The sequence below is a fragment of the Theropithecus gelada genome, chromosome 7a (genome assembly GCF_003255815.1).
Source record: "Theropithecus gelada isolate Dixy chromosome 7a, Tgel_1.0, whole genome shotgun sequence".
Lineage (NCBI taxonomy): Eukaryota > Metazoa > Chordata > Mammalia > Primates > Cercopithecidae > Theropithecus > Theropithecus gelada.
Window position 1 is genome coordinate 49878315 of NC_037674.1, and position 25074 is coordinate 49903388.

The 25074-nt window shown below is 53.5% G+C and overlaps 1 protein-coding gene across 1 annotated transcript in view; it reads left to right on the forward strand.

Annotated features, from left to right (window-relative positions):
- The first annotated feature begins 3213 nt into the window (after nucleotides 1-3213).
- The window catches only part of CCDC33 (coiled-coil domain containing 33), a 100527-nt gene continuing 78666 nt past the window's right edge, over nucleotides 3214-25074 (forward strand). Inside the window, exons 1-2 of the mRNA XM_025390319.1 lie at nucleotides 3214-3658; nucleotides 10824-10987. Coding sequence (XP_025246104.1) covers nucleotides 3638-3658; nucleotides 10824-10987 — 185 coding nt within the window. The 5' untranslated portion in view covers nucleotides 3214-3637. The remainder of the gene's footprint in view (nucleotides 3659-10823; nucleotides 10988-25074) is intronic.

The following is a 25074-nucleotide window of genomic DNA, read 5'->3' on the forward strand; positions in this document are numbered from 1 at the left end:
CCGGAGGCCTTCCTCGACCCATTTATCTCCGGCTCTGAACGTGTACAGTCCTCCTGGTCCACAGCAACACCTCCTGCGTGTGTGCCGCTTCTGGAGCTGCAAGTTCACTCCTGGTATTTAAGAAACATGAGGCAGGGGCGTGGGGCCAGGGCAAGTCCCTGCCCCTCCCTTGGTTTTAATTTTGACTGTTGTCAACTGAAGCATTTCCCTTACAGGGCCTCTATGCTCCCACTGCCACGCACCCTCAGCCCCGGTGGTGTAGACAGCAAGTCCTCACTTGTTGGCTGAAGGATGGAAGACTCTGAGAGGGTCCACCCCTCTCAAAGTCCCTCTGAATCCACCGGCTACTGGCCAGGACTTTTAAGGGCTGCTCTGACCTCATATAAGTTGTGAGGCTCAGCCTCAGGAGTTTCTGCAGAGAGATTTGGGGTCTGGCTTTGCCCTGTGCTTCCACAAGGGCTCTAACTGGGCCCCTTGAGGCCAGTTCACATCCCACCACTTAAGGTGCTGGGCTGGGTTTAAACTTAAGTCACCGCCACCCAGAGCTGCACTAGAGAGAACTTGCCAAGCCCAAGGTTGGTTAGCAGGGAAAAGCGAGCATGCCTGGAGCTCATAACTATCCGTGTTAAGAGCTTTACCTGCATGGTCTCATTCAGCCCACAGAGCAACCCTGATTCCCTCACTGAATAAGGATGGGAACCAAAGCTCAGAAAGGGTTAACATTTTGCCCAAGATCACACAGCTTTGAGCTGCCATTTGCTACAAAATCACACTGCCTACGTTTCCCACCTCATCCAACTCAGCTGCCCAAATGTGGGGGTGGGACAGGACTCAGAGGGAAGGAAAGGCCAAGTAAGGGAGGGGTGGTCTCTGGAAGACAGACACACTCTCCTGAGTCTCGTTGCATGGGTAGTTTGTCCTCACAGGCTGCTTCCTCAGACTCCAGGCCCCAGACATGGCATGAGAAAGCAGGGCTGACTATGAGCCACATCTGTCTCCCCAGATTCTTCTTGCTGTCCAGCCAACAAGATCCTTCCTTCACCAAGAGCCAACCCCAGATCCAGCCTCAGGGGCTTGCCCCTCCCAGAACTATGGGCTCCCTAGTGGCCACATGTAACCCCTGGCCCCTCCTAGAGCTCCAAGTGCTCTCTCCTGGGGGTAGGGAGTGGGCACAGTTATCTATTAGCTGTGAGATTAATCATTCCCTGCTCTCCCTCACCCTGGAATCTCCCTGAATCATCACAGCTTGGATCTGGCCCCTGGGCATTTGAGGAGCAAGCCCACTTTTCTGGGCTGGGGAGGTAGAACTCACCTTGCTGGAGAAAGGGGAGAAGGTAGAGCAGCTGGGCTCATGCTGCTGTTAAGGCCTTCTCACAGGCGAGGAGGAAGCAGTTCTTAGAGGAGGTTAGGGCAGGCACAGGAGCTGCTGTCTCAGGGGTCCTTGGTCTGGGGAGGTGAACAACCAGCAAGTCAGGGGGTAGAAGAGCCCTCCTGGTGGCTGCTGAGTGCACAGGGCCTGCTTGCACTCTGGAGCCAGACGGCCTGGAACCAGTGCCCAATCGCATTATCTTCTTCCCAGGCAGGAAGATGGCACGGGTGTGGCTGCAGAGGCAGAAAGCTCAGATGCCAGGGAGGATAGCTGAGTGACAGCCCAGAGCCCCGGGGACTGAGGCAGAGCTGCAGGGCAGGGCAGGGACCACAGTGAGGCAGGCAAGGTGGCCAGGGCGCAAAATGTGAGGAGGCTCTGTGTCAGGAACGGAGCGCTCCCATAGCCCTGAGAGTGAGTGCTTCCTTAAAGTTTGCTTCCTAGGCACCTGGCTTGCGTCTTCAGTCCTGCTGCTGGAGAAGAAGCAATGGCTCCCCACCCCCTCATCCTGCTGGCCTAGCCTCCTAGACTTAGGAGGCCTGAGAGGCTGGAAGAGAGGTGCTTTAGGGAGACTGGGGGAGCAGCCCCTGAGACCTTTCCACACATACACACTGTGCTGGGACATGTTGGCCCACAAGGGAGATAAAGCACAGTGCTCACAGCCAGGCCATTCCTGGTCAGGCCCCCAGTCCCAGAGCCCCAGCGGTACCACTCTTGGCAGGCCTAGAGGGGGAGAAAATTAGGAGTGGGGTTCCCGACTTCCATCCCCCCCCAGTGTCTGGGTGGCCTTGGCTGGTCCTTTCAGTTCTAATCAAAGACAAAGCCTCAGTTTTTCTGTCTCCAACCTGGGAGAACCACATCCTCGCTGCTGCTCTTTCTGGAGTGGGGGTAGAGAGGAAGGCTGGGAGGCCTCTGCAAAGCAGGAGTCTTCTGCCTCCTGGCTGCCAGACTGGTCCTGCTCTTCGGCCAGATTAAAAGAATCTCCAACAGGGGCCCAAAATAGGTAGAAATGAGGCAGGCCACAGGGGCCTCCCAAACACCTCTGAACACCGCCCAGCACCCCAGATCCCTCCTCTTCTAGCCCAGGATTTCTCATCATCCTTCAAAGCCCAGTTCAGACCTCACCTCTCTATAGAACAACTCCCCACCCCAGGCCAACGACTAGCCTCTCCTCATTCTGCCATCTCACCTCACCAAAAGCACTTAGAACCCTGCCTGGTGTGCTGCAAATGCTCCACTAAAAGACATACTTTGTCTTTGTAATAATTTCTTGCAGCACTCAGAACTGAACCATAATCTTTGGTTCATACTCTAGTGCCATCACTGGCCCATCATGGCTTTTTTTAATTGTTTAATTGTAATTTATTTTCAATAATATAATGAACTCCCATTAACTAACCACCCAATCTAAAAACCCAAAGGTTTAGAATGTATGCTCTTACCCTCTTCTCTCCCCCATCTTCCCACCCACCCTCCCAGAAGAAACCATCCTCTTGAAGTTTGTGTTTATTATTATCAAATAAATGGAAGACTATAGGTACCCAAAGAGGCACGATGGCTGGTAGATTCTTCAACAGGAGTAGCTGTTTTACCGATCAAGCTGCAACGCTCTTGAGAGCAGTGTCTGGCTTCCTCTTTTGCTGCAGTGTGAGCGGCATGGGGCTGGCCATGCCACAGGGTCGGTGGAGACTACGTGAGGCACCAAGAACAGGAAGGGTGAGGCCTGAGTGCCAGGCGGCAGGTGGAACACAGCTCCAGGAATAGGGAAAAGAGCTTTGCGTTCTAGCTCACTGCACCTGGACAGGTGCCTGTGTAACTTCGGCCCTGTGCCCTGTGACATCATACAATGTTGCCCAGGTGACCCAGCTAGGTGGAAAAGCTCACTGCTTTTCCAGGCTTGGGCAGAGAGAGGGCTCTCCCATCTCTCCACTGTCCTGGGGTGCCAAGAGTCAATCGCCTCGTTGCTGACCCTGTCCAACTGGCCATGGCCTGCAACCCCCTAGGCCCCTCCACCCATAGACCATCTCGCTGCTGAGAGATCGAGGACCTGCCCCCACCTGGCCACCCTCCCCCTTCCCCAACATCCAGACCCCAGGGCTGGTGTGTGGCACCCCTGAGACCACATTGACCTCCATACTGTCTACTAATCATAAGGACTCCAAGACGCCCAGGCCAGCTGTCTGGGCAGGACTGATGCCTGATCACCCACTTATACCAGGTACTCGTCCCCAAGATTGTTAAACAAGGCCAGACACTCCTGGCCTCAAGAGGATGGGACTGAAAAACAAAAAGGTAAGGCCAGGGGAATGGGCCACACACCTGCATGAATCCATCCCTCCTTCAAAGTCTCTCCTTCAAAGTTTCATTTGTTCCTTAATCATGACAAAAGCTTCCCTTCTCTGGGTCTCAGTTTTCACAGCTGTGAAATGGGGAGTGAGGCGGTCTCTGTGGCTCTCCCAGGTTAGCTGCCCTATACTCTTGGGCCATGTGGGAACTGGAATGCAGTGTACTTGCGGGTGTTGTCAATGCTGACCACCCTTACCTGCTTGTTTCTGCTCTCTTGTTGCTGGGGTCACACAGTCTGAGAGCCCACTGAGATGGTTCATTACCCCCATCCAAGATCTCCCAGGATATTCGCAGGCTGCTACCTTGGCAGCCCTGATGCCCCCACTGCCCCCATGCTCTCCTAGCCCTGGCCCTGATTTTCTGGGGCCTAGGCCCCTGCCCTGGAACGCAGATGCTTGGGTCTCTGGAGAGAAGGGATTTTTGTGTGTTTTGTTCATCTCTGTATCCCCAGCAGTCAGAACAGTGCCTGGCACATAGTGGGTGCTTAATAAAAAGCTGTGGCCTAGCAGCAGGGTTCTGCCAGGAAGGGACTAGAATCTTATTGCAATGAGATGTAAACAGTTCAGTGCAAGGGACCCCTTACCTTCCTCTCACTAGCAAGGCAGAGACCCTGCCCTAGATGGTGTTACCCACAGGGATAGCAGAAGGAGCTGAGACCAAAGGCACATCGGTACTTGCAAACGGGGAATACCCTCTTTGTAGTTACACTCAGCTTGAATAAGCCAAATAGCTGGGGGTGCTCAGGCCCTAGTGTGATTTCCACTTTATTACCCTTGATTTTGATGTCTCTGGTTCCTGATGTTCTCTGCCCACAGCTGCCCCCGACCCCCCGCAGACTCCACCCTCCCCATTAAGCCTCTTTCTGTAATGCCACACACTCAGGACCAGGCACCAGTTTGATCTGGCACCCTAAACTGCCAGGTGGTCCCCACCTGCCCCACGTAGCTGGATTTGGGGATCCAGGGAGTGTGCGTGGGAGTCCTGAGGAGGAGCCAAGGTTGCTTTGATTGGTAGCTTTGAGAAGCACTTTGATAGCTGGGTAGAATTGCCCATAAGGATGCTCATCATGGCCGGCGGGGGTGGCTCACGCCTGTAATCCCAGCACTTTGTGAGACTGAGGCAAGTTTAAGACCAGCCTGGTCAACACGGTGAAATCCCGTCTCTACTAAAAATACAAAAATTAGCTGGGTTTGGTGGGACCCAGCTGTAATCCCAGTTACTCAGGAGGCTGAGGCAGGAGAATAGCTTGAACCTGGGACGTGAAGGTTGCAGTGAGCCGAGATCGTTCCACTGCACTCCAGCCTGGGCAACAGAGTGAGATTCCGTCTCAAAAAAACAAAACAAAACAAAACAAAAAAACAAAAAAAAAACGATGTTGGCCAGGCACAGTGTCTCACTCCTGTAATCCCAGCACTTTGGGAGCCCAAGGCAGGAGTTTGAGACCAGCCTGGCCAACATGTTGAAACCCTGTCTCTACAAAGAGCGAAACTCCGTCTCAAAAGAAAAAAAAAAAAAAAAGGATGCTCATCATGTATATAATATATATATTTGTGTTTCTTCTTTTGTGAATACCCAGTTCATGTTTTTTTAATTGGGTAATGCTAATAGGTTTCAATGCTCTTTGTATACTACGGATATTAATCCTTTTTTAAATATATAGCAAACATTTTCTCCTTTTTTCCTTTTCTTTGTATTGCAGGGCATTTTGGATCATTACAGAAGTTTGTATAGATTTTTAAAATGTAATCAAACCTATCCTTTTTTAATGATTTCTGACTTTTGTGTCATCTTTGGGAATAGTTCTCTGCTCCAAAGAACACAATTCCTCTTGCTGCCACCAATGGATACTCAGGTTATGAGTTCAATGGGGTATCCACTGTGGAGCAGAGAAGGGATCCACATCCAAGGAAGCATGGTTAGAGCACAGCAGAGACAGCAAGAGCGTGGGGTCAGACGGACTCTGCTTCCAGTTCCAGCCCCGGCCCCACTAGCTAAGCCGTGTGCTTTCACACAAGAGGTTTACTTTCTCTGAGTGTGCTTCCTCACCTGTAAAAGAGCTTTCCCCTAACCACCATAACTCCCAGGCAAGTTTAGATGCCAAAGCTAGAAGGAACATGGGGAACCATTTTTAACTGAAAGTCCTTGTGAAACTGCTGGGAAATAGCCCCACTGCAGTCAAATAACTCGCCTAAATGACAGATCCAGGCAGTCAGGCACCCTGCCTCGCGGCCCAGCCCCTCTCCAGCTGGTGTGACTTTTCAGATGCAGGGTCCTTCTGGAGGGCAGAACCGGGCTCAGCTCCTCAGGCCTCCCAGACTGCTGGAGGAGAGGGGTGGCAAGGGAGGCGTGGGTGGAAGAGTTTGTTTCCTTCCATCTCTCTCCCCACCAGAACCAAGTTAAGCTCCCCCACCCCACCCACAGGAGCTGAATTCAAGGATCATTAACTCCCTGTTGTTCCTACCTCCTCCTCTCACCCCAGCCCTTCCCCCCAGCACATGGATCCAAAAAAGCCCTGAGTGATGGGCAGTCCTAGTTCCCCTGCAACATCTGCTGGCTAATCCTGGCCTGTTGAGGGCAAGGCTGCCTGTCTGATTGGATAAGGGCGCTTGAGTTAGCAGCTTCCAAGCTTGCCAGGCTTAGTGGAGTAGCTGACAGAGCTGAGCTTTGGAATCAGGCAGGTTTCGGTGCTCACAGCCCGGCCTCCCATCCACTGGCTGTGTGGCCTTGGGCAGGTAAACTGGCCAAACCCCTGCCTGGAAAAGCTGCCTGCTTATCTCTGCACCCTAGTAGTGTTGGGTGGGTTAAGTGAGAGTGAGCCTTAGAAGCTGATGGTGAGCATCCAGCTCTGCTCCCAGCCAAGAAGAGACATGAATTCCCTCCCCAGGGCTCACTACACCCCTACAGATGGGTTTGTGCCACCTGAGACTTACAGGAGGGTGCCCCATCACCCCCAGTTCACTACCCCTCTTGTAACCCAGTATGTGCATTTTCTGTTCCCTCATCAATCCTCCAGTGCAGGCCAGGGGTAACAGATGGGTTGAGGACTTTGGTTCTGATGCAGGACATCTCTAAGGGAAGCCTGCAGATTCCCATCCAGACATGGGAATAAAAAGGGGATAGCGGGAGGATAGCAGCCTTGGACCACCATCCCCATCCTGGCCTCACCCTTGGTCCCAGGCCTCCCTGGCCTTGGGCCCAGCCTGCCCAGCGGGCACATGCCTGCAGGCCTCACCAGGAGGCGCCAGCCTGGCAGTTGGCCTCATGCCCAGAACTGAAGCACGAGCAGTTCTCGCCAAACTTCCTGCAAGCTTTATTCCCAGAAGGGAAGGCGGTCCCCAGGGGAGGCGCAGGGGAGGTAGAGGAGGAGCCAGTGTGACTCCTGGCCGGGTCTGCAAATGCCTAGTTGGGCTCTGGGGCTGCCAGGGAGCCAGTAAGGGCCCTTGGATAATGGTCTTGTTCCTGGGCCCTCACTTGTATGGCCCCAGGGAGCTCACGACAGGCCCTGTGCCCTCACAGCACAGGGAATCTGTCTAGGAACATGAATCACCCCTCCCAGCCTCACTGCAGGAACTTCAGAGACAGTAACCACTGGAAAGGCTGAATCACAAACCATTCCAGGCATTCCCATTGGCCAGGTGGGAAAACCAAGGCTCTGAGAGGTGGTGCAGAGAGGTAGGGCCAGAGCTGAGCTGAAACCTAGGTCATGGAGTCTCACTCTATCGCCAGGGCTGGAGTGCAATCTTGGCTCACTGCAACCTCCGCCTCCCAGGTTCAAGCAATTCTTCTGCCTCAGCCTCCCAAGTAGCTGGAGTTACAGCCTCGTGCCACCATGCCTGGCTTATTTTTGTATTTTTAGTAAAGATGGGGTTTCACCATGTTGTCTAGGCTGGTCTCGAACTCCCAGCCTCAAGTGATTCGCCTGCCTCGGCCTCCCAAAGTGCTGGGATTACAGGCGTGAGCCACCAGTCCGGCGGAGTTGAAACCTAGGTCTTTTGCCCTGAGGCTGCCAGCCTTGCTCCTACGCCACTAAACCAGGAGAGCAAGGCTGCTGGGGAGTGGGGGGTCATGGTGGCGTGCGTGAGGGTGGACATGGGAGGAAGTTGCCTACCCAGGAAGGGAGGGAGCAGCACTCTGGCTGCTCCCCCTCCCTCACCTCCAGGCAGGGGCATCTTCCCCTCCCCTCATTCTCCCCTGACAGAATGGGGGAGAGGAGGAGGGGCAATCCTCATCAACACCTCTGCAGATGGTGACAGGCCCTGCTGGGTCCTGGAAGAGGGTGAGAGTGGCCTCCTCAGTCAGAGGATGGAGAGGAGGGTCTCTCTCTGCAGGACTGGCACTTCTGATCCGGGGGGCATGTAGTCTCACCTCCTAATTAGTCATCTTGCTAGGCAAGGACCACAGCCTGCACCAGGCAAGCCAAGGGAAGCGGGGGAGCAAGGCACAGGGACAATAGTTCTGGGGTGACACCCAGGGAGAACAGTCCAGGCAGAGGAAACAGCTAGGGCAGAGGCGGGGAGGCAGGAGGGAGCTTGGTGGGTGTGAGAAACAGCCAGGAGGCCAGTGTGGCTGGAGCGGAGTGACCTACAGGGCCCGTGGGACAAGATGAGGTCAGTTTTCTGGGCCAGCTCCTGGAGGGCCCCACAGGCCATTGCAAGGCTCTGAGAGAAGCAGTAAGCTACTGCAGGGCTCTGAGCAGAGGAGAGAGGGATCTGGGTCCAGTCTGTAAAGGCTCACTCTGGCCGCTGTGTGGGATTGGATGGGGTGGAGGCAGAGCCGGAGAGGAAACAGAACTACATCAGAGGCGAGTCAGGACATGCAGGTGTCTGGGACCTGAGTGCTGACCTGAGGATGCTGAGAAGGGGTCAGAGTCCAGATATGGTTTGAAGGGGGAGCTGACAGGCTGTACTGAGGAACTGGATAAGGGCTGTAGAGGGAGAGAGGGACGAATCAGGAAGGACTCCAAGATGTGGGGCTTGAACAACTAGAACAACAGCATCGCCATTAACTCATTAATGAATTGGAGCAGACAGCAGGAGGAGGGGTTTGAAGAGGAGTCAAGAGCTCGTTAGCTTTGAGAGGCCAGTAGACCCCCAAGGGGAGCAGTTGAGGGGAGGTGTGGCTCCGATTGGTGGGCACCCCATGCTATCGTGAGAAATGGATGAAATAACGTTCCTAAAACTCCTCAGGGCAGAGCAGAGCCTCAGGCACTGTGCCCTTTTCTTTCCCTCTGCCTGAGGCTTCCAGGAGCCAGCAGGGGTGGTCCTGTGCCGGGGACCCCCAGGCTCAAGTAGGAGCAGAGCAGGCTCCAGATAGGCCGGTCCAAGCCCTCATCTCCCCATGGGTGACTCTCAGAGCACGGCTGGCTTTGGGGCCCAGCATGGTGAGGGGCAGAGCTGATTTAAACCTGGCTCTGCTGACACTCAGGGCTCCTCAGGAACCGGCCGTTCTGAGCCAGGGACCAAGCCTGCCGAGGCTGCCACCAAAACCAGAGCCCATCCAGGGCCCAAGTCCTTGCTTCTGTCTAGGCCTCAATCTCCCCTCTATGTAATAGGACATTGTTCTCAACCCCACCCCACCAGGGCCTGCCCTGGAATGCAGGGTCTGACAGGCTGAGCTTTCCAGAGATGAGGAACAGCCCCCCAGTGGCCCCTCAGGGCCCTGCCTCCACCCTGAGGAGGTCCCTCGCTCCTCTCCCAGGGCCAAGAGTGCCCCTCTATGGCCCCTCATATCAGCTGGAGGGACAAAGGGTAGGCGAGACCTCCCACCATGAGAGGCCTATCAAGGGTTAATCTAGGTCAGATTAACTGGGAGTGGAAAGTCAGCCAGCCGACCAGTGGAGGACCAGGACCAGGGAGGACGAGGACACCCCTGAGCCACAGCAGCCCTATGGCCACACTCCTCCTCACCCCACAGCGCTTATATGCCCAGCTCTGCCATCTTCCCTGAGTCCCCACTGCCTCCCCAGTCAAAATGAGCCACCTCTGGGCCTTGGAAAGCTCTGCCCCTTCCCGCTTGCTGCCTTTGCTCCAGCGTTCTGCTTCTGGCCTGTCCTCCCTGACTCCACTCCTGCACCTTCTTCCAACCCTTTAAGGCCTCCTCCTTCCTGCTATCTTCCCTGACTGCCTCAGCCACCCAGAGCTCTGTCTTCTCTCGGCAACTCTCATCACAATGGTCCTTTGGGCCATGAATCCACGAATTACTAAACTGCTGAGCCCCTGCTTGAGGCAACTGGCGTAGGAGGCCCCCTGCATGGGCAGGCACCTCTTCCTCCCCAGTCCACAAGGTTCCTAGGTAGAAGACAGGTGGGGCATCTGGGACAGATGCACGAATTCACCTCCGTGTGCACTGAGTGCCCCCGTGGACGTGGAGAAACTTTGTCAGCTGTAAAGTGCTGTGCACAGGAGGGGCCTGAGGTGATGGGTGGGCTGAGCTGAGGTTACAGGATAGACTGAAGAAGGTGGCCCATTGTTAGAACTGCAAAAGCAGGTGGGATTTAGGAATTACACACAAGGGCACCTGCGAAAGCCAAGGCTTAGAAGTGGGACCGGACTTGAAAGTTGAGGTGGCCTGTCTCATCCTGCAGGAAGGGTAGGATCCAGGGCTGGGGGAGAGGCTGAAAGGCACTGCAAGAGATGTGGGATGGGAACAGAAGTAGGGAGAAAATGAGGCCAAGGCGACTGACTTACAGAGTGGGCGGAGGGGTGACAGAGGGAGGCAGGCACTTGACGGGAGCTGTGAGGGGCTAGATGCTAGAGGGTGGCAGTGAAGGGAGGTGCCGCAGCAGAAGAGGCCACTCAGGGCCAGGTGCAGTAACTCATGCCTGTAATCCCAGCACTTTGGGAGGCCGAGGCAGGCGGATCACCTGAGGTCAGGGGTTGGAGACCATGGGGAAACCCCATCTCTACTAAAAATACAAAAGTTAGCTGAACGTGGTGGCATTTGCCTGTAATTCCAGCTACAGGGGAGGCTGAGGCAGGAGAATTGCTTGAACCTGGGAGACGGAGGTTGCAGTGAGCCAAGATGGCACCACTACACTCCAGCCTGGGCAACTGAGCAAGACTCCATTGCAAAAAAAAAAAAAAAGGCCACTTAGCCCTGGCTTTCCCCACAGAACACTGAAGACCCAGAGGAGCCCCTGGTCGCCTCCCAGAGCACGGAACCTAAGATGGGTCACCTGTCTCCCTCTAACAAGGAGACCATCACGGTCACCCTCCATGGAGCCACCAACCTGCCTGCCTGCAAGGATGGTTCGGAGCCATGGCCCTATGTGGTGGTGTAAGTAGCTGTGTGAGAGTGGGGTCAGGGGATGGGTTGGGCTGTGAGCAGAAACCAGGGGACAGCTATTTGGAATATGAGCACCCAAAGGCCCAGGGCTGGGGAAGGCAGGGTGCCAAGGGGTCCAGAGAGTCACCCCTCCCCACCCCACCCCAGCGGGGCAGGGATTGGCCACAGCTCAGCTCCAGTGGGGCAGGGCGCTTGTATGCAGAGGCCTGGGCTGGGCTCATGGGCATGATGGTCAGATTGGGGAAGGGGAATATTTGGGGCCTGCCTCTCCTGACTTCTGGGTGCCCCACCCCACCATACCCAGCCCTGGGGTAGGGTCTTCATAACCACCCTCCCCTCCCCTCCTTCTCCAGTCACTTCTATCATGGGGACTCCCATAGTTCTGGGCCTTTAATGCACCCCACACACCCCCTCCAGCCAGCTGCTGTCAGGGTACACACTTCCCCAGCCTGGCGCCAAGGCCTGCCATGCCACATCTATGCCCACCTCACGGGTCTCACTTCTTCCAGAAAGGCACCAAGTGGCAACACAATCTCCATCCAGCCAACCTTCCCTGGGGACACTAGACATGTGCTCAATCTTTACTATAAAGCACCCTCCAAGGAGCACATCAACCCTATACCCCTTCTATAGACAGACGGTGGGAGCCTTGGTGGCCTCCCACCAACCCACCCTATACTTCCCCTCCCCCAATACTAGCACCATTCAGTTCCTGCCAAGAGTCTGTTGCCCACATTTCCTTTTGGGGGGTGCCTGCCCCAGCCCTCTCACCAATGCCTGCTGAAATCCTGCCTTCAAAGCCTCCTCCTCCAGGCAGCCACCAGAGTTGAGCTCTCCCTCCTCCGGAGCACCACAGCAGTGGTGACCCTGGTCTGAAGTACTTTATATCGATATGGTTTATGCACTCCTCTGGGGCTCCCTGAGGACGGATCTCCTCCTCCATTTCCCCCAACAATGCACCCAACATAGGCCTGAGCCCAGACTTAGGGGCCAAGGAGTGACTGAGGCCAACACCTGGTTACTATGACAAGTCCCTGTCCCCCCAGCACCCCACTGTGAAAGAGGGATAGAAGCTGTGCCGAGACCAACAGGTGAAACACTTGCCTCAAAAGCCCCATTTGTGCCAGCCCAGCTCCTCGGCCCTCCCTCCCCCAACTCCATTTCCGTGGTGAGGGAAGGACAGGTGGCGGGAGCAGGCTTGGCAGGGAGGCTGTTTCTAGCGGGGAGCTCGCCTTCTCCGCTCAGCTATTTCCATAAACCAATTATCACCGATCATCTCGGGAGATTGAGGCCCTGACTGTCACCAATCCAGCCTGGGCGGCGGGGCGGGGAGCTGGGTGGCCGCGTGGCTCCTAGGCAGGCACCTCGACCCGCGCCATCACCCGGTTGCCATGGGAATGCGCGGCAGGAGCCTAGGCGACCCGAGCCTGGGGGGGATAAGAGAGCCGGGCACACCCCAGTCCTCCTGCGCCCTCCCTGTGGCTGCCGCAATTGGGGCGGGAGAGAGGGTGGGGACAGAGAACGCGGGGAAGGGGGAGGGGAAAGCAGGTCGCTGCACCCCTCTCCAGCTGGGAGCAGCGCCTGGGCCAGGCTGCTGCCTGCGTCCCAGGGCTCCAGAAAGGTGGAGCTGCCACCAGCTCGAAGTGGTGCTAATGAGATGCAAATGAAGGGAGAAGGAAGGGCTTCTGAAAATGAGGGCCCAGCTGTCAGGACCTGAAGGGGGGTTTCAGTGCTGGCCCCCAGCCCCAGGCAGGAACCCCAGAGGGAAGATCCAGATCCTCAGAGGCCATAGACCCTGGAAAGAATTTTATATCCCTGCACATCTGATTACAAATACACAAGTAACAAAGCACGCAATAGGCATAAGAAAGTTCACAAAAGTTTTCGTTTTCTTCATGATGAATACTTCAATGCTTTTTTAAAAATATGTATTTATTTGTAAAGACTTAAATGTAAGACCTGCAACTGTAACACCCCTAGAAGAAAACATAGGGGAAAGCCTCCTTCACATTGGTCTTGGCATTTAATCTTTGGATATGACACCGGAAGTACAGGCAACAAAAGCAAAAATAAACAAGTGAGACTGCATCAAACTAAAAAGTTTCTGCACAGCAAAGGGAATAATCCGCAAAACAAAAAGGCTGCCTATGGTATGGGAGAAAATATTTGCAAACCATGTATCTGATAAGGAGTTAATATCCAAAATATATGAGTAACTCATACAACTCAACAGCAAAAAGACAACGCAATTTAAAAAATGAGAAAAAGACCCAAATAGACATTTTTCCAACAAAGAAATACAAATGGCCAACAGGCACATGAAAAGGTGCACATCACTAATCATCAGGGAAATGCAAATCAAAGCCACAAGGAGATATCGCTTCACACCTGGTAGGATGGCTGTTCTCAAAAACACAAGAGATAAGTGTTGGTGAGGGTGTGGAGAAAAGAGAACCCTTGTACACTGTTGGTGGGAATGTACAGTAAAAAGGTGCAGCCATTGTGGAACACAGCATGGAGGTTCCTCAAAATATTGAATATAAAACTACCATACGATCCAGCAATCTCACTGCTGGGTACATATCCAAAGGAAACAAAATCAGTTACTTGAAAAGATATCTGGCCGGGCGAAGTGGCTCACGCCTGTAATCCAGCACTTTGAGGGGCCGAGGTGGGTGGATCACAAGGTTAAGAGTTCAAGACCACCCTGGCCAATATGGTGAAACCCCGTCTCTACTAAAAATACAAAAATTAGCCGGACATGGTGGCAGGCGCCTGTAATCCCAGCTGCTAGGGAGGCTGAAGCAGGAGAATTGCTTGAACCTGGGAGGCGGAGGTTGCAGTGAGCCAAGATTGCACCACTGCACTCCAGCCTGGGCAACAGAGCGAGACTCCATCTCAAAAAAATAGGCTGGGTGAGGTGGCTCAAGCCTGTAATCCCAGCACTTTGGGAGGCCGAGGCGGGCGGATCACGAGGTCAGGAGATCGAGACCATCCTGGCTAACACAGTGAAACCCCGTCTCTACTAAAAATACAAAAAGAAATTAGCCGGGGGTGGTGGCGGGCGCCTGTAGTCCCAGCTACTCCAGAGGCTGAGGCAGGAGAATGGCGTGAACCCGGGAAGCCGAGCTTGCAGTGAGCTGAGATCGCGCCACTGCACTCCAGCCTGGGCGACAGAGCGAGACTCCGTCTCAAAAAAGAAAAAAAGAGAAAAAAAGAAGAAAGAAAAGAAAAGATATCTGGGCCGGGTGCAGTGGCTCATGCCTGCAATCCCAGAACTTTGGAAGGCAGAGGCAGGTGGATCATCTGAGGTCAAGAGTATCCCTATATTCATTGCGGAATTATTCCCAATAGTTAAGATATAGGATCAACCTAAGTATTTGTTGATGAATGAATGGATAAAGAAAATGTTATATATATACACACACACATGTGTTATATACATATATTTGTATATACTTATGTCATATATACACACACAATTATATATTGTATACATATATGTCCACATATATACAACACATACACGATAGAATATTATTCTGCCATAAAAGGGAGGACATCCTGCCATTTGTGACAATGCAGATGAGCTTGGAGGACATTATGCTAAATGAAATAAGCTAGATACAGAAAGACAAATACTGCATAATGTCACTTAACGGAATCTAAGATGAACTCATAGATGCAGAGAGTAGAATGGTGGCTATCAGGAGCTGGGGATGAGGAAAATTAGGAAATGTTGGTTAAAGGATACAAGCTCTCAGTTTTGGGATGAGTAATTCTGGGGATCTAATATGCAACAGGTGACTCTAGTTAATGATACTGTATTGTGGCTGGGCACAGTCATGTGCCAGACCTCAGGTGATCAAGACAGGCAGATCACCTGAGGTCAGGAGTTTGAGACCAGCCTGGCCAACATGGTGAAACCCCATCTCTACTAAAAATACAAAAATTAGCTTGGCGTGTTGGTGCACACCTGTAATTCCAGCTACTTGGGAGGCTGAGGCAGGAGAATCACTTGAACCTGAGAGGTGGAGGCTGCAGTGAGCTGAGATTGTGCCAGCGCACTCCAGCCTGGGCGACAGAGTAAGACTCCGTCTGAAAAAAAAAGATACTATATTATGTATTTGAAATGTGCTAAGAGTAGATTTTAAGTGTTTTCACCACATACACAAAAAGTAACTGTGAGGTGATAGATATGTTAATTAATTTGATCATGATAATCACTGCAGAAAGTATATGTGTATCAAATCATCACTTTGTACATTTTAAATACATATACATTTTATTTTTATTTGTCAATTATATCTCAATAAAACTGGGAATATATATATATAATTTTACCTTCTTTCCAAGCATTTTTTCTCATCTTTTTGCTGCCCCTGTTTTCTGGTACCCTGAGCTTAGTCTCCTGGCTTGGTTTCCTGCCCTCTGCCATCCCATCTTCTCTCACCTGAGGTTGGGGATGGGGATCCTGGGAATCCCTGTCTCAGCCTGAGTTCTGTCCTTCTCTCTGGGTTTGTTGCATCCCCAGCAGGCAGGACCACAGTTTCAGGGGTCGGGGCAGGGGGAGTAGTGAAGCACAGACCTGAGAGTGCCCCAGAACTGTTCACTCATTCATCCCCTTAGTGGGGAGCTGAGGAGGATTCAGGCCCAAAGATGGTACTTCTCTTTTTTTTTTTTTTTTGAGACTGAGTCTGGCTCTGTCGCCCAGGCTGGAGTGCGGTGGCCGGATCTCAGCTCACTGCAAGCTCCGCCTCCCAGGTTTACGCCATTCTCCTGCCTCAGCCTCCCGAGTAGCTGGGACCACAGGCGCCCGCCACTTCGCCCGGCTAGTTTTTTGTATTTTTTAGTAGAGACGGGGTTTCACCGTGTTAGCCAGGATGGTCTCGATCTCCTGACCTCGTGATCCACCCGTCTCGGCCTCCCAAAGTGCTGGGATTACAGGCTTGAGCCACCGCGCCCGGCCGATGGTACTTCTCTTGTTTGGGGCATGGCCACTTCACCCCTTAGGAAGGCACCAGGCTTGAGTCCATCTAGTTATAGGCACATCCTCCAGCCAAAACTATTCCAGACCAGCAGGCACCTGGCTCATCTTGTGGGTCAGCCTCTCTTCATCTAAGCCACTGGTTGGCTTCCAATCTGACCCCACTTCTCCACCAATATAGCTTCTCTGTAGTCACCAGTGACCACCATCCCTGACCCTGCATCCAACGGGCATCTCATCTTTCGTAATCTCTCAGGTGAAGGAAATAATGTATACAGTGGTCCATTTCCAAGACAAAGTGCCTTAAATCAGCTTAGGTCAGCAAACTACAGAAGAAACAGCATATATTAGGCCCCTGCTTGGATAGCCAATGCCTGCTTTTCGGCACCCTCCCTTACCCCCGCTTAGTTGCCCTCACCAGAACAAGAAGTTTAGTCTAAAATGAAAGTTTATTAGTCTGCAAAATAGCTCGTTTTGTCTGTTTTTATCAGCCTGCCCAGCTACTTAGGTCATAAGTCAAATACTTGAGGCCAGGCATGGTGGCTCACGCCTGTAATCCCAGCACTTTGGGAGGCTGAGGTGGGCGGATCACGAGGTCAGGAGATCGAGATCATCCTGGCTAACACAGTGAAATCCCATCTCCACTAAAAAATACAAAAAAAAAAAAAAAAATAGCCGAGTGTGGTGGTGGGCGCCTGTAGTCCCAGGTACTCGGGAGGCTGAGAGGCAGGAGAATGGCGTGAACGCAGGAGGCGGAGCTTACAGTGAGCCAAGATCGCGCCACTGCACTCCAGCCTGGGTGACAGAGTGATACTCCATCTCAAAAAAAAAAAAAAAAACAAACTTGAATAGTCCCTGAGCTAACTAGGATTGCAACAAAATGCAGTAAGACAACCCTAAAACAAACGAACAAACTTAAAGCCCCTACTTAACAATCAGTAGGCGACATCTGGGAAAACTGACCCCACAGTACTTAGCCTATGAGGAACAGGGGGAGAGACCCGTGCACTAAGGGATAAATTGCTTATTGAAACCGTGCTGGGTGTGCCTGCCTATCGGACACCCAATCTTGCAAGACTGGCATTAAAAGTCTCACTTTGGCTGCTCTCCAGGTCTCTGAGTCCATTCTTTGGGTTTGGACGGGTGAGTTTGTTTCTCACACAGAGGCAGCAGTCCCTCGTGACCACTCACTCTCTTTGAAGCCCTTTCTTCATTTCCAAGTTACCCCACTCTCCCACCTTCCGCTATGGCCACATCTCTTGATCTCTTCTACCTGGCCTTAAATGTTGGCCTGTCTCAGGTTTCCGCCCTATGTTGCTCTTCTTTCTCTAGCCTGTACTCTCTCTCCATGTGATCCCACCCCATCCTGGTGTCAGGAATCACATTCTCCCCTCATGCAATCCATCACCAAGTCATGTCTGTGCCTCCCCATCTCTCGGACTGAGCTGCTTCTCTCCATCAGCTCCACCACTGACTTAGGCTACCGCACTATTTCTCCACCTGCTCTTGGTTCCTCTACTCTTGCTCCCTGAAGATTCCTTCAACGGTAGGTTACCATTGGGTACTGTGGTGCCATAGTACCAAAGGAACCCGGTGGCTTCCCATTGTTCCTAAAGTAAAGAGGATTCCAGGCCCAGCACGGTTGGGTCTTTGCCAGCCCCTCCAGCTCCCCAGCAACAGGATCTCCACCTCATTCTCTTTGCTCCAGCCACACTGGACATCTCTCAGTTCTCTGAGCAAACCCTGTTCCCTCCCACCCTAGGCCTCTGCACGCTCCCTGCCCAAAAACATTCTCCCTTCCCCTTTCCCCATCTCAGCTGTCCTCACTGATCTCCCAGATGAGGCCAAATCCTCCCTCATGCGACTCTGTACCAGGATATGTGCTTATGTACTTTATGTACATAAGATGTGGTGCTAGACAGTGTGAGATGCTGCAGGTCTAAAGCTCTATGGGGGGAAGGGGGAGTCCTGAGCAGGCTCACAGTGGGCACTGAGACCTATCAGAAGAAAGCCACAGGACAGTGGAAAGAAGCCAGGCTGGGTTCAGGAAGACCTAGCATCTGGCCCACTGCCCCTGACTCCTTGTGAACTCAGGCCAGTTCTTGCCTTCTCTGAGCCTCAGTCTTCCCATGGCCAGGATGTAAGCTTTGGCCTGCATGCTGCTGCGGGCCTGGCTGGCTTGTGTTCTGGCCTGGGAAACACTCTCAGTTCTTTCGAGGCAACAAGAACCCCAGCTCTGCCACCCGAGACAAATTCTGTGCCCGGGTCTACCAGGCCAGTCCCCAGGCCCAGGGTGTCCCATGACTGGTTTAGGCATGGCTCAGTGCCCTGGGGCTTGAACAGTGTCCAGCACCTGTCACCCAGCCTGGCACAGGGAGACCTGCCAGTCAGAGCACAGCAGGGACCAGGAAGGCAGTGGCACTGACAGGCAGGGGGTGCCCCAGTGGGCAGGATGAGATGTGGAAATGGGGCCAGCCAGGAGATGATCCGTGGGGTTCTGACTCTTGGCCAAAGGCTGCATGGCAGGGCTGCCAGCGTTGGCAGCTGCTTCTTTGGCTGCCTGCTGCCCAGAGCTAACGAGTGGGGACAGAGTCAGGACTCGAAGGGGAAGGCATTGCTTCCTCTGTGCATGTGGGGCAGGCTTGGGATGGCACAGGGAAGGAGGCACAGATCAGGGCCAGCTAGGGTCATACTCAGAGGATCCTTGATTTTCTTAGATAGCCTGAGAGCCCTGACCCTGGCCCTAGACTGAGCCTGGCCTTGGTCACAGGATGAGCTCTGATTCTGGTGACTAACTGAAGAAGATGTTGAAAGTAGGACAGTTGTTTGAAATCCTGGCAAGAGGAGGGTAAAAGAAGGTTACAGTTATCAAATACCCACCATACCCCTGAGAAATAAGCTAGGAGTATATTGTGTTTCATACAGTTTAATCGCCACCCAGTCCTATAAGTGAGGTATAATATTATCATCATACCTCATTTTACAGATGAGGTTCCTGAGGCTCAGAGCATTTCCATGACTTGCCCAAGGCCACAGAACTAGTTAGTACCCAAGGGAGGATGCAAGATGTAGGATTTCAAAATCCAAAAGCTCCTTCCACCTCATTCTCTGCCTTGATCTTTCATGTGGTGGTTGCCCCTCTTGGAAGGGGGGCTGTTGGGACAGGACGCTAACCCAGACTTCCAGAGAAGATGCAGTGACTAGTGTGGAGACCTCTCCTGGGATCTGGAGTTCTCCTTCCTCCCTGTCTGGCTGGAGGCCTTCGGTCAAGGGCCCCTGAAGGCAGGGATCTGTGCAGAGTGGGTGGAGGCTCAGAATGACTCACAGGTGACCCATGAGCTTGTCTCAGCAGCCAGAGGGTTGGGCTCAGCAAAAATAACAATAACACAGTGACAGTGATCATGGGATAGTCCCAGTAATAAGGCAGCCCCCACTTGCTGATGATGTCCCACTCAAAGCTCACTGCGAGCTCGGCTATTCACGCCCTCTGATTCTAACGATGCCGTCCTGGAAGCAGGCTGCATTATTCTCGTGTTATAGTGAAGGAGGCCAAGGCCCAGGGTAGAACGTGAATGTGTCTGAAGTCACAAGGCTGGCCAGTGGGAGTGGAGCAGATGAAGATGACTATTCCCATCTGACCACTGGCTCCTACAGAGGCCAAGCCTCCTTCTCTTCCAGCAGGATCCCCATCGGAAAAAAGACAAAGGTGGGGAGCAGGCCCAGATTGAGGCCTGGGAACCAGGGTCTTCATCTTCCCTGCAGGGCCCCCACACCATGGTTTGATTTTCCACCCACACCTGCCTCCCATGACATCAGTTCCCGGAGACTCAGAACCTCGGAATTTTTATTCAGTGAGAACTTCCCTGTGTCCTAGGGTTATAAACACAGCTGGTGTCAGTGGTTGAAGGATGGTTGGCCTGAGACCCACCCCCAGCTAGACGGAAGTCATAAGGATTCTTTCCAGACGTTCTCCCATCTCTGCCACCTGGGGCCCCTAAGGTATTCTCATGCCTGAAACCCTCATTCAGACTCAAGAAGCATGAGTTCTCCCTCACAGGCTTCTTCCGGAATCCTGCAGAACAGCCTCAGAGTGCATTTGTGCGGGAGATTTGGGGCCCTGAGGCAGGCCAGAGGGGGCCTTCCTGGTGTCCTCGTTGCATCCTGCACTGGCTGTCTCCTCTGCTTACTCTTGAGCCTGGGCAGAGCGGCTGACAGCCTCCTCCTCCCTCCCTGGCCATGATGAGCAGCCAGGAGGCTTGGTGATCCCTCCAGGCTTTAGGCAGCTTCCCTCTGCCCTAGCCTGACCCCCACGGGTCCCAGGGTCACATGCCACAGGGTCTAGCTTGTAGTGGAGTGAGGGAAGCCATTGAGCAGGGGTTGGGGCTCTGGGCACTGATTAGGCTCCCCCTACCCCTGTGTGCTCCATGATTCTGTCATCCCTCCATGCACACACTAAGTTTCCAGCAGAAGGAGCTGCCCTGGAATCCCATTGATCTCCTCATTCCCCACTCCTCTGAGGCTCCACCTATCTATCCAGAAACCTGTGAGATACAGAACTCCATTGTCAGGGAGGAGCTGAGCTCAGAGATGCTTAAGAGATGTGCCACACGGTCAGCAGCAGTGGAGCAGTGGAGTGGAGCCAGAATTCAAAGTCAATGTCTTCAAGGCCAAGCTACTTATGCAAATCCTGAAGTTCCTGGCATGTGATGCAATAGAGAGCGGAAGCGACTGTGGCAAACCAGAGAGCACCTAGCGCATTCAGAGGAGCAGCCCCTGTCCCTCCCACTGATCTCTACATTGAAGAACGAGGGCATGGGTTGTCAGCCCTCTTCATTTTTATTTATGTTTAATTATTAGCTTTTTTTTAATGTGTAGAGATGGGGGTCTCACTATGTTGCCCAGGCTGGTTCAAACTCCCAGCCTCAAGTGATCCTCCCACCTTGGCCTCACAAAGTGCTGAGCTTACAGGTGTGAGCCACCCTGGCCAGCCTCTTCCATTTAATTTTATTTTATTTTTTGATTTTTTGAGAAGGAGTCTCACTCTGTCACCCAGGCTGGAGTGCAGTGGCACGATCTCAGCTCACTGCAACCTCTGCCTCCCAGGTTCAAGCGACTCTCCTGCCTCAGCCTCCTGAGTAGCTGGGATTATAGGTACACGCCACCACGCCCAGCTAATTTTTGTATTTTTAATAGAGATGGGGTTTCACCATGTTTGTCAGGCCGGTCTCCATCTCCTGACCTCGTGATCTGCCCACTTCGGCCTCCCAGAGTGCTGGGATTACAGGCATCAGCCACCATGCCCGGTCGCCTCTCTCAATTTTTAAAGAGAAACCAGAAATCCAAATGTTTGTGTAAATCAGCCAAGTTTTACTTTCAGGCCAAACACCTCTGGTCAGTGAGGATCTCTGGGCCCCTCATTGTTCCTTTCCTGAACCCTCAACCCAACTCAGACGCCACCGGTGCCTCCAGCTTTGCTGTCTGGTCCCCCTCTGCCAGGGGAGTGCTTTCCCAATGGCTGTGCATCCTCCACATATGTATAAATAGGCATTCTCCTTTCTTGAAGCTTCCTCTTTCCTCTCCCCCAGGACAACCCCCTCTCTTGATTTTCTCCTCTGTCTCTGGCCACTCCACTGTGGGATACTTTTTGTCCTAATATCCTGTGAATGTCAATGCTCCTGGCTCAGTCTCCTTGGCCTCTCCTCTGCATCTCTAACCTCCTTTTTTTTTTTTTTTTTTTTTTTTTTTGAGACAGAGTTTCACTCTTGTCACCCAGGCTGGAATGCAATGGTGTGATCTCGGCTCACTGCAACCTCCACCTCCGGGGTTCAAGCAATTCTCCTGCCTCAGCCTCCTGAGTAGCTGAGATTACAGACATATGCCAACATGCCTGGCTAATTTGTGTATTTTTAGTATGCCTGGCTAATTTGTGTATTTTTAGTAGAGACAGGGTTTTGCCCTGTTGGCCAAGCTGGTCTCGAACTCCTGATCTCAGGTGATCCACCTGCCTCGGCCTCCCAAAGTGCTGGAATTACAGGCTTGAGCCACGACACCCGGCCTCCACACCTTTTAAGAGGATCCCTTAAAAGAGGGATCCTTTTAAGATCCCTCTCACCTAGGCATCCCCCTTTCACCCATCCTGAAAGCCCCAGATTCCCTGGATCCAACCTCTCTCTTGAGCTCCAGCCCCATGGACCCACCTGCCAATATACATCTCCACTCAGACTTAGCCTTCTCCATTGATCTCATCCTCTCTCCTTCTCTGTGGCTCCACCGTCCACCCAGAAACCTGTAAGATACTGAGCGCTGTTATCAGGGAGGAGCTGAGCTCAGAGATGCTTAGGGGATGTGCCACACAGTCAGCAGTGGTGAGCCAGGAGCCAGGACTCAAGCCCATGATCCGTGAGCCTGAGCGCAAAGCTGTCTCTCTGGTCTTTGGCAAACCTGGCTTGGGAATGCTCAGGAGGCCCTGGGGTTTTATCCCGGGGAGGGCAGGCTGTGACCTCCCCCTTCCCTGTTCCCATACAAAGATGGGGACAGAGGAGTGGCTGACCCTGTCACTCAGGTGGTGGGCGTGGCCCCCTCCCTCTCCTGTCACTCATTATCCAACTTCCCAACTGTGTGCTGCTGCGGTGTCCTGTGGCTTTGGAGAAGTGGGGCCTAGGGACTAACCGGGGACTGTGGAGGGCACTCTCAGGATGGTCAGTGTGGCCAACGAAACCAGACCTCGATCCCTTCACAGCACCCTGGAATGGGACAGAGAGACCAGGGGCCAGGTTGGACCAAGGTGCTCAGTGCCCCCTGGGCCTGGAGGGAGCCCAGTTCCTGCCCCCACCACAGCTGGGCTCTGCTTCCCCACTTTGGGGGCATGCTCTTGGGACAGGATTTGGAATCTGAACCCTCCTCCCAGCCAAGACCTATTTCCAGGACAGTCCTGAGGAGCTGCCACTGGCTCAGCAGCCTGGGCCAGTGAGTTGGCCTGGCAGAGCTGGAAAGGAGGTGCTGCCACTGTCCCACCTGATTTTCCAATGGTCTGTCCCCTCTTCCTTCTTTCAGCAAACACCTGCTGGGCCCCACTGTGCCCAGGCAGTGGGAACTGAGCTCCAGCAGCGACAAGATAGGTCCCTGCCCTTGAGGGGTGAACAGTCCAGTAGTGGTGGTGAGGGTGGGGAGGGGCCAGGAACCATAATGCTGCCCCCACTCACTCATCCTTTGCCCACAGTCTCCCAGGAAGGTGGACAAGCTCCAGTCCCAGCACTAGGGTATCGGAGCCCCTCAGGAGGCTGGGCTCTGTGTCTGAGCCAGGGAGCAGCCCCAGACCTCAAAACATGGACTGAATAGCACATGAGTTAAGCAGGGAATGAGAATCAGAATGACAGGAATCAGAAGAGTCCGGTGATTTCTGTGAGGTCAGGAAGTTCGACTTTACATCTGGTCCACGCTCCTCCTGCCCTAAGACTGCATACGTGAGAAAGGGGGTACTCAGAAGAGTGGCTGTTTAGAGTGACTGAACCATTGAGAGGATCCCGTGTCCTGGCAAGTCCTGCTGGGTTGTCTCATCCAGGCCCGCACCTTCCAAGGGGACTGTCATTGCCTACCCATAGGACCATGGTATTGACTGACAGGTCCACCTATCGCCCATGGCCTAAGAAGGTGGCTCCCAGGGCCCCTCACCAGCTATGCCACAGGACAGGCCACAGCATGATAGTCCAAAGGCTGACAGATGGTACAGACAGCAGCCCTTCCTGGTCCTGCATCACCTCCAGCCTCAAAAAGAGCAAAAATGTATCTCTGGAAAATAAGGAAATCCCCTTCCCAGAAGAGGGTAGAAGGTGCAACAATGCCCAGCACACCAGCACTTGAGCCTGACTTTGGGCCATCACAAAGCTCTGTGAGCTGTGCTTTTCTCCTTGTCCACCATGGGTGGAAAGGAGGGGTGCCCACACTTTGGGATGAAGTGTGAGTAGTGGCGGGGTGGAGGAGCAGCATCCTTGTTTAACAGGAAGATCTTTGCCTTTGCTAGAGTGCTTCTCTCAGAGTTTCTCGGAAGGTGCCCTTTCTTTTTCCCAGAGCAGCCCTCATGCCCTGCAGGTAAGGGCAGGGGGAGAGCCAGGCCCTCATGGACTGGGAACTGCTGGCCTCTAGTTGGTGCCCTCCTTGCTCCAGAGTCAATTATTCTGTAAACTGAGGCCCACCTGCAGTGTTGTAGCACCATCAGCAATTAGTGATGCTTCATTAGAGTGCAATTAATAAATGAAACCCAGGATGAGAGCCCCTTGCATTGCTGAGAATAACAGCCCTGCTCATGCCTTAAGTGGCAGCCTCCTGGGGCTCAAAACCCACAAGGACCAGCTGCCCTGCCTTCGGCATGGGGCTGGGGGAGGCGGCACCATGGACTGGGGCCCTTGTCAAGGCTGTTGTCTAGTGAAGCGGGGGTGAGGAGAGAAGGGAGCTTCAGCACTGACTCCCTGCCTCAGATCTCAGCTCCTCCTTTGAGGAGTCCCTGGGCACAACACCCTGGCCAGCAATCCCAGGAGAACTTGGCAAAGGCCAGAGGTGTAAGGGCTGGGGCTCTTCCCTCCTGCCTGCCTGGCCTCAGAGGACACTGCTTGTGGCCATGGCAAAAAGGGGCCTTGAGAGGGACTCAGTCAGGGGAGAACCGCAGCCTCCCTCTCCTGACTCCCCCAACCGCTGCTCCCAAGCCAGCACTTGCATCAGTCAGACAGCCCCTCTCAAGCCTCATCTTCTCTTCTCCAAGTGGAAAGATCCTCCATCTATCTGTTTAAGCCCTGCCTCCTCCAGGTTTAGGGTTGGAAACACAGGAACCCAGCCTTTGGCCACCCCATTCAGATGATTGTCTCGGCAGAAGCCAGCTCCCATCTCCTGTTGCGTAAGACTGGGCTCCTGGATTGGGAAGAGGTAATTGGGTTTTTCAGAGCCTTCCAGGGATGGAGGCAGGCCTAGCCTACGGCCTGGGAGTCTGGCAGCCTCTTGGACTTCTGGAGGATGGGGGAGGCAGGCCTCCCCGGCTCAGAAGTTGGCATGGAGGAAGCAGGTAGAGGGGAATTGCCCTACCTTCTCAGGAAAGATTGAG